Source organism: Falco biarmicus, chromosome 4 (assembly GCF_023638135.1).
Source record: "Falco biarmicus isolate bFalBia1 chromosome 4, bFalBia1.pri, whole genome shotgun sequence".
Classification (NCBI taxonomy): Eukaryota; Metazoa; Chordata; class Aves; order Falconiformes; family Falconidae; genus Falco; species Falco biarmicus.
In genome coordinates this window covers 39865609-39875217 of record NC_079291.1, presented here as the reverse complement: position 1 = coordinate 39875217, position 9609 = coordinate 39865609, and the positions used below count along the sequence as shown (strand labels likewise).

Below are 9609 nucleotides of genomic sequence, written 5' to 3'. Positions count from 1 at the left end.
GCTTTTGCTAGTTTTTGGAACATGGTTTTTTACATTCTGCTACATAATTCCAAAGTTTTGCATTTAGTGCTATAAAAAATGAATGAGCCAGGATAAAACTGAAACACAAAATATTCAAAATGAAGTTGTCCTTAATCAGTTCTATAGACCTACGTGGTTTTGTCCAAGGCATCTTTGAAAACGTTGAAAACATTTGAATGAAATCAGAAATTGCTAAAAAGTGGCCCCTGTCCTGCAGTCACTTACACAGAGAACTTTGCTGAAGGTCTTTCAGTAAGGCTGTGCATCAGGTAAAAGAACCTGGCTGGATAAGTACTCGAGCATTCACTGAAGTTTAACACAGTAAGGACACGCGATGGCATTAAATCTTAACCACATTAAGTAGTAATGTCAGCATCAGAGCCTTATGTTCAATATACATAAATACCTGTGATTACATTTATTGAGTTATATCTTCAAGCTTCAAAATCTGTTTTGCAACTGAATATAAAAAACTTGTGAGACTTTAGTAACTATGTCATCTTCCTATCTAAAAGTAACTAGTTCACCTTGTAGGCAACTTCCTAGACACTTAAAAAATAGATATAACTTCAGAATAGGGCAGACATAAATATATCAATTGACCTTTGACAAGAATTAGTTTTTCCCTTACCCAGGCTAACGTACATCATACATTAAAAATGTTGTTGGCAGGGTATACAGAGGATGCAGATTCCCACCATGGAACACTTTCTCTGACAACCCAGAACGAATTATAAGTTCATTTCTTCAATGTCACCCATGGTGGACAGGCAAGAGGAATTCACACTGCAGCAATCAGAATTCACACTGGCCTCATCAGAACTCTCACTTCGTAACTATTACAAAGAGTCACTTACAGGGAAGTAATTCCTTAACGTGATTGCTGCAATAATTAGTTATGACATGATATTGAAGTGTCAATGATATTAAAGTGTCAATGAGGTTCTAAAAAAATCTTGGAACTCTTTGAAGATTTCTCAGTGAATACTGAAAAAGCCATAATTCCACAAACATACAAAACTTTATAGTGGCTGAGAAGCCATCTTGGTTAAAATAAAATATAGAAAACACAAAACAGAGAAAAAGGACAAAAAAGTAGATGGCAAGCTGTAAAATACAACTCAAAATCACCTGGTAATAGGTTAGAGAGAAACCTGTGAACTCTTGCTGGCCAAAAGAATTAGACGTAAACCAGCATTTTTTAATTGTCCAAGGACCAAGAAAAAACCAGCTGATGTACAGGTGATGCTTCTGCTAACACGCTGAAGTGTAACATGGGAAAAAGAGAAATATCTGTATTTGGATCAAACTAGGAGACATCTATATCCTACTGAGCGGGTGGCAAAACAGAAAGTTTCTCAAATAAGGGAAGACCATATAGTGAATATAAACATTTTTGGTTTAGTGGCCCAGAAAACTGTTGCTGGGAGTCCACACCAAACTGATTTCATATTTGGAATCAAGGGACGATACAATCCTTGTCCATGAAGTTTACTTAAAACCCCATAAAAGGGATAGCAAGCAGTAAAGAAAACAAACATCTGAACCGCCTGCAGGTAAAGCTACATAAGCTTTAAAGATAGCAGTGGGCAAGCCACTGCAAATCCCGTCAAGCATGGCTTCAGCTGTTTGTCTGCAGGGATCAGGAGGATTTGATTTCTTCCTTGTGGGTGGCTGCAGCATGGGGCTTTGTGAACGTCCGCTGCGGTTTTGACCTTCCTATGAATCCCTGTGGATTTGGCGCAGTTGGTGGAGGGTAGAGAATCCCCTCGAGATCTGGCTGCTGTCTCTTGATGCTAGGTGGCTGGCGATGGAAGCATCAGATTTTAGTCAACAACCAGTTAGGCACAAACATTGTCATTTTCTGTCTTTCACTGCCCTGGAGCAGAGCTCAGCTGGAAGCACAGGTGCAAGGGAAGGGCATGGCTCCCCAGACAGCTCGCGGCCACGGCGGGTACCACGCTGCCCTGCGTTCGCTTCTCTTGTTAAAAGTGGATGACGGCCTGAGAGATGGTGAGTTCTCAGGGTAAACCTTGGCCTTGCCGGGAGTATGACAGAGCACGAACTGACAAACAATAGAGACCTGTGCAAGGTTCTAATGAACAAAGTTCATTAGTGGCTTTTTGAGACTAGTGTCAGGCACATGGTATACAATTTAAGGACAGAAAGTTGAGTTCCCTGAGGACACCCCTGTTCCTGTGCTCCCCCGCTAAGGCTGGCTTACTGTCAACTTACTGAATAGTGTGTAGGTGTGATCTGGTGATGTGTGATGTGCTTGAGGCCATGCTGGTAACACAACCTTTGGCCTTAAGCTGTAGAGGGGAACTGGAGTTAAACTGATGAGTTTGCTGAAACCTGTACTTCAAAAAGATTGATTTCATTAAGAGCAAAACCATGCTCCACTTTAAAGCAGATTAAATGTTTCTGGACATTTATTGATACAATAAATACTTGCTCTTGGCATGACTTTCACAATGTCAAACAAATTTTAGGGAATCATTGAACTTCTGCAGAAGAAAAGACTAAAGAGCGCTATGGATGGAAGAGAAATTTGTAAGATTTTTTTAAAATGTAACAATAACTAATGCTTGGTGCATCTTGATATGTTCCAAATACTCCATACTGTCCATAATTTTATTTAAAAATTAGTAAAATGCATGAGGTTCTTTAGAAAAAAATGAATTCCAGCAGAGAAATTGAGCTCATGAAGACTGTTGAATGAAGCTGCTGGTACAAGTTTCAATTGATCTAGCCCAACTGACTTTCAACAGAAATAGTCAAAGTCTAAAATTAGAATAAATTATCAAACCCATTACTTAAAAAAAACAGGAACAAAGTAACCCACTGCTGTCCTCTAACATTTCATATGAGGAACCACAACAGAAATACCACTGCAGAAGTATTAAAGTGGAGGTCCTTAGAGGAGGGAGCTGATGCTAAACCATGTTTCTGTCTTGGAAGGTAAGGAGTCATTTAAACCACTTGCTTTGAAATGAATGCACAGCAAAATCAACCAGGAACAACTAAACAGATAATTTAAAAAGAATTATTCTATGAAACATCTATGTGGGTTTTGCAGTGTACAATTCAAAAGACAGAATCTGTGTTTAATAAGATTTACGGCTTCATCTCACAATACTGCCATGAATATCTTTGCTTTTATGTCTGTGCACATTGCTGTCTATTTTTATAGATAACATTGTAGTTGTGAATGCTGCACGTCTGTATTACGATACCTGCATGGCTACAACCAACCTCCCTCCTGTCAGTGACAAAGCACGGATAATGAATGTGCATGTTTTCACTTCCTAAAGCCTGCACGTTTTTAACTGATCTGTACATCTTCTTCTGCGTGTTATTATACATATTTATTCTTATACAAAGGTATATCTTATGAGACAGTTATATATGAATGGTAAGCACTTGGAAGACTAAGATTCAAAGAGTAAGCATTAAAAGGTCTGTAACAGTATTTTTTAATTGCCCTTCTCATGTGGTGGTGCTACTCTTTATAAACAATAAATGAGAAGTAATACCGCAGTGAGGTTTTTGGGGCTATGGTTACTTGAAGTAGAGAGAAGATATAAAGCTAAAATGCTGGAAATAGTGGTGATGGTCAGTTTAAAACACTAGCTAATTCTAGTCGAATTTATAAAGCAATTTTGACTGAAAAGCAGTTTTCACTCAGCTCATAAAGCAAAGGAGGAGCAGTCTCAGTTTCCCACAGTAACTCAAGATAGGTGTCCTAGGCACCAGAATTAACATAGCGTAACTTTTTTTTGTCAGCTGCCAAAGTAAAACCACAGAATTATTCTGCAGTCCTGATTAAAATGAAATTTAACAAAAAATCATAACACTGACTGTTCATAATAACAGCAGCAACAACACAAGATTACTAACAAATGTATGTTTAAAATGTTTATCAGCTGATAATAAAATAAAGGCCATATTCTAGAAGTTTGCTTTTATAAGGCAAAGATCAGCAAAATAAATAATTACGTGCCAGTTATCGCACATAATCACTGCAACATTGACGGGTACATTTTTAGTGGCAGTGCCTAGCAGTACACAACTGTTTTTTGCAGGTGCGTGTTGCTGTTACATCCTTTTGATGATACGCTAACCCTGCATCAGTGTTGGCCGTTGTGATAGCTTCTCTTGGGGGGGGGGGGGGGGGGGGGGGGCGGGAAAGGATAAAAATAGAATAATAGTAATAATGTAAAACCTCATTTCCTTGGTTTGAACTACCTAGGACAGCCAAAGCCAGGGCAGTGTCAGAGCTGCCCATCGCCTTGCTGGCCCCCAGCACAGCGGGAGGAACCAGCGGGAGGCAGGCACGTCCAGCGCTCGCTGCCTGGACGGAGCAGGCTGGGGGGAATCAGTGCAGGGAGCGACTTCTCCCTCCTCTTACCACCACGCAGCAGCTGCACCTCTGCTATAAAATCCTGGCCACACATCTACCTCACAGTCACCTACTTCAGCCTGCTGTCCTCAGGACAGAAGGAATATGCCAGCCTCTGCAAAGAATTTGGGCATTTGCTCTACAAACATTTAAGCCAAGTGACAAATTTAGAACAAAGCTGACAGATACCAAAATATTTTATAGTTGTTTCATAAGCAAAAATTCAGTAGCTTGGTAGTACAGTGAGACCCAAACTGGAAAAAACTGTACTGTGAGCTCAACCACCATACACGTGGGGAGGGCTCCCCTGGGCAGTCCCCAGACACAGGGTGACCAGCCTCTAGCTGGGGACATAGAGGGAGCTAAGGATATTTGGGAATCAAAGGGATTTCAGAAGAACTGGCTGCACTGGGAAGACATGGTAGGGGATGGGAGAGGTGTGATGGGGTTATCAAAGTGGCATAGGCTCTCTGCAGGAAATTACTTTTCATGAGTATGACTGCTGATGGAACAACCTGAAAATTAATTTTTCAAGACCGGGGAATGGCCTGGCCCTCGGACAGCGTGGCATGTGTGTACTTACTTTCCCACTCCTTCTCAGCCAATTGATATTTAGCTCTTCACGAGGAGCTGAAAAGCATTAAAGGAAGGCTTGACAGCAACTCCTGTCTGCCAAATCCAATGCACACCTGATTAGGGCACGGATTAGTATGTTTACTCAGATGAAAGGTTTGCTAAAGCAGGAACCAAAGTAGATGGCATAGAAGGTGCAAGTGATAGATGAAATATTTACACACCAAAAGGATAATGAAATTAGGTGGGTGGTAAAAAAAACCCAACCCTGACCCAAGGGGGTAATGGCAATATGGTTATTGGGAGGGGAATAATTAAATACTTCTATGGTAGGGATAGATGTGGACATCCAGGCCATGTGCAATGTAATATGCTATCGGTTTGATTCCTGCGTACATGGGGCAGCAAGAAGCCAGGTAAGCTTCTACATGAAGACACCGTTTTGAGTATCTTGTCACAGTCACGTGTGCTTTATCTGTTTGTTGGAATAAGCAAGTTAGGACCATATTTTATAGACAATAAATTTGCCCAAGCCTTTGCTACTAAACGAAGCCTCCACAAAACAAGAACAGTGGACATGCTAGCACATTGGTCTTTGGGACAAGTGACTGGTGGCAACCATGGCATTTTCTTAGGCACGAAAGGGATCTGGATTCACACCCCTGCAGAAAAAAAGGCACAATACATTGTTGTCTTGTACATCTGAGTGACCATGTGTTCTGCTGAGCAATCCAGATAAAAGGAAGTTCTTCCAGTTGTGTTTTTGTAAGGAAGACCTGAAAGCAGCCTGTAACTTCAGGGAAGGACTCAAGGTGGTAACTGTATTTAGGGATAAACATGCTACAATTCTACAACACAGTGTCATGGTTTAACTCAGTTGGCAACTAAGTACCACCCAGCTGCTCTCTCACTCACCCCGCCACCCCCGTGGGACGGGGTGGAGCAACAGAAAGAAGGTAAAACTCATGGGCTGAGATAAGAACAATTTAATAACAGAAAAAAATTAAAATATAATAGTAACAATAACAATCGTAATGAAAAGGGTGGCAGGAGGAAGAGAGGAATAAAATACAAGAAAAACGAGTGATGCACCATACAGTTCCTCACCACCTGCTGACCAATGCTCAGCCAGTCCCCAGCCTCTGGCCAGCTCCCTCCAGTTTGTATACTGGGTATAACGTTCTACGGTATGGAACATCCCTTAGGCTAGTTCGGGTCGGCTGCCCTGGCCCTGATCCCCCCCCAGCTTCTTGCGCACCTGCTCACTGGCAGAGCATGGGAAACTGAAGAGTTCTTGCCTTAGGGTAAGCACTACTGAGCAGCAACTAAAATGTCAGCGTGTCATCAACATTACACTAAATCCAAAACACAGCAGTGTACCAGCTACTAGGAAGAAAATCTAACCTACCCCAGCCTAAAGCAGGACACTCATAATTAAATCCTAACATTCCTAAAAAAGGAAAAGCTGCATTGCAGCTCCAGTGGTGCTCCTGGTCTGCTGGTTTAGGCACCTTCCCATTCATCGTCTTGGTTTCCGTGGATATTATTTTTCAGTTTCTAAGTAACACCATGCAGTACATAGGGAGCGCATATGCAAAATTGAAGGCTGTAGTTCTCAGTGGGTGGCCTGGCCTTAGGTCATTTTATAGATTTGTCATTAATTGCTCTGAGCTTGCGTGCCTGTCGAATGACAGTAAGCTTCTTAACTCCTGTCAAAGCTCTTATATGCATAAACATTCCAGGCAGCCAGGCTGTAGCTCCAGCATCACGGTGGCAAGGCCAGTCAGAAGCGCTCTGAACCGGGCCCAGCCTTGTGACCAGTTTTGCAGCTGGAGCTGACTGGAAAATCCACAAAGATGCCTGAAGAGATGGAAACCTCTGCTTCAATAAACCCAGATCTTTCGGGGACGATGCGTTTTACCTCAGGCAGCCTTTGCCAAACCTCAGTGCCCGGCAGCCCTGCTCGGTCAGCTCCCGGGGCAGCGCTCCCGGCCCCGCTGCCGCCCGGCCCCGGCACAGCGCTGCGGGCGGCCCGGCCGGCCCCACGGGCTGCCGCTCGCAGCTGCGGCCCGGGCACCGCAGCGCCAACGGGGACGCGCGTTAACCCGCGCTTCGGAGAGACGGCGGCGTAACCGTGCGGGACTCGCCCTGCCGGGGCGCGGGCCGCCACCCGGTGCCCCCTCCTGCGGCGCCAGCTCCCGCAGCCAGCCCGCCCCCGCTGCCGGGCCGCAGCCCCCCGCGCAGGGCTGCGCACCTCGGCGGCCCCGCCCCGCCCCCCGCGCAGCCGGGACGGCCACGCCCGGCGGCCCCCGCCCCTCGCCGCGCATGCGCTAGAGCCGCAAGCGGAACCCCAGCGGCTTGGGTCCGAAACCCGCTATCAGCCGCGGGGCGCGCTTATTGGGCAGAGGCCCTTCCTGCGGCTCCTCCAGCCAATGGCCGGCGGGCCTGCACCGAGGAGGCGCGCTGATTGGCCCGATGTTTTCCGGGCCGTGGGTGGGACCGCTCGGGCGGGCGGCCGCCCCCAGCAGGCGCGGGGAGCGCCCCCGCTTCCCGGGAGGGGTGGCAGCGCGCTTGCGCGCGGGGCGGGGGGAAATGGGGCGTGGCGGGCGCGTGCAGCCGCCGGGAGCCGCCCGCCGGGCCACCGACCGCTGTCCGGCCGCGTCCCGCCACGGCACCGCGCGGTGAGTCGCCCCGGGGGCGGCGGCGGGCCCGTTCCTCCGCCCGGGGGCGGGAGGGCGGCCGGCATCCCGGTCAAGGCTCCGCTGGGCTGGGCTGGGCAGGGGTGGGTGCGGGGGCCGGGCCGGGCCCCCCCCGGCGGCGCGGAGGGCAACGGGCGGGCTCGCCGCGCTCGGCCCCCTCAGGGCAGGAGCCGGCCCCCCCCGCGGCCGCCTCACGGTGTCCGTTTCTGCCCCGCCCAGACCATGTCCAAGTCGCTGAAGAAGATCGTGGAGGAGAGCAGGGAGAAGGGCCAGCCCGAGGTGGACATGTGCGACCGCGGCATCTCCAACATGCTGGACGTGCCCGGCCTCTGTAGGTACCGGCGGCGCGGGCGGGGCGAGCGCGGAAACTTCCTTATTAGTCCCGGGACGCGCCGGGGGCGCAGCCGGGCCTGGGCGGGGGGGCCGGACCGCCCCGCGGCCGCGCTGGGGCTGTCCCGAAGCTTTGGGCGTCGGGGGCAGGGGGGGGATTCGGGGCAGGGGGAAACGCTGCTGCCAGCTCCCGACAGCGCCGTGACGAGCCGCGGGTGTGTGCTGGAGAGTCCCTGCTCCGCTGTGTCGTGGGGAGCTGGGGCTGTCACCTCTGCCCGTCTGCCACCCTGCGCGTTCCCTGACCCTCACTGCTGTCGTTATGGCATTTGAGTGATGGGGAGACTCTGCCTCCTGTCCGCGCTGGCCTCTCCCTGCTGCCAAAGCAAACCCACCAGCCAAGTAGCATCTCCATGGGTTTTTGACAGGGAGTGACAGGCTGGTCTCTGGAGGAGGGTAGGGTAACACTGTGTTACAGATACAGCAATGTCGTACTTTGGGTATTCCGTGATTGCATGTGCTCCCAGAACTGTGACAGTACGTTGTTACCGGTATGTTGCATTTACTGTGAATTAACCACAGCAAATGCAGCGTACCAGTAACAACAACTGTCACAGTTCTGGAGAACGTGTGAATGAAGTGCGAGGCAGGTAACTTTGCCTTGCTTTTGCTTTAGTTAAGAGTACATACAATGTTACGGTGCAACTGATAGGCATTGTGTTGTAAGTTGTGACTGGCTGTAGTGTGCCACAGGCAGAAATCTTCCTGAATGCATGATGTAATGAGAAAAAACGAAAATCTAAACGAATCAACGTTCTTGAAACTCCAGCCATATCCTAATTTAGCTCTTTACTATGTTTTTTTAAACTTGATAGCAACCTAGGGAAAACATAGGCCTGCTGCTGAATGAGGTAGGTGCCCTGGTGACGAAGCATACAGAGGTGGTGGAGTTACTGAATGCCATCTTTGCTTCAGTCTTTACTGCTAAAACCACCCCTCAGGAATTCTGAACCCTGGAGGCAGGAGAGAAAATCTGGAGAATGGAAGACTTTCCCTTGGTTGAGGAGAATTGGGTTAGAGATCATTTAGGCAAGCTTGACATGTGCAAATCCAGGGGCTCCAATGGGATGCATCCATGAGCGCTGAGGGAGCTGGCAGATGTTATTGCTAAGCCACTCTCCATCAGCTTTGAGAGGTCATGGAGAACAGGAGAGATGCTTGAGTACTGGAGGAAAGCCAGTGTCACTCCAGCCTTCAAAAGGGGGCAAGAAGAAGGACCCAGGAAACTACAGGCCAGTCAGTCTCACCTCTGTCCCTGGAAAGGTGATGCAGCATCTCATCCTGGAGGTCATTTCTAAGCATGTGGAGGAAAAGAAGGTTATCAGGAGTGGTTAACATGGATTCACCAAGGGGAAACCATGCCTGACCAGCCTGATAGCCTTCTGTGATGGAATGACTGGCTGGGTAGATGAGGGGAGAGCAGTGAATGTTGTCTCGCTTGACCTCAGCAAGGCTTTATGTGTCTCCCATAACACCCTCATAGGTAAGCTCAGGAAGCGTGGAGTTGATGAGTGAGGACAGTGAGGT

General features: G+C 48.0%; 1 protein-coding gene across 2 annotated transcripts in view; it reads left to right on the top strand.

Annotated features, from left to right (window-relative positions):
- The first annotated feature begins 7519 nt into the window (after positions 1-7519).
- RSU1 (Ras suppressor protein 1) overlaps positions 7520-9609 on the top strand; it is a 110190-nt gene continuing 108100 nt past the window's right edge. For both annotated transcript variants that reach the window (XM_056336733.1, XM_056336734.1), the window contains exons 1-2: positions 7520-7677; positions 7915-8026. In XM_056336733.1, coding sequence (XP_056192708.1) covers positions 7918-8026 — 109 coding nt within the window. In that variant the 5' untranslated portion in view covers positions 7520-7677; positions 7915-7917. The remainder of the gene's footprint in view (positions 7678-7914; positions 8027-9609) is intronic.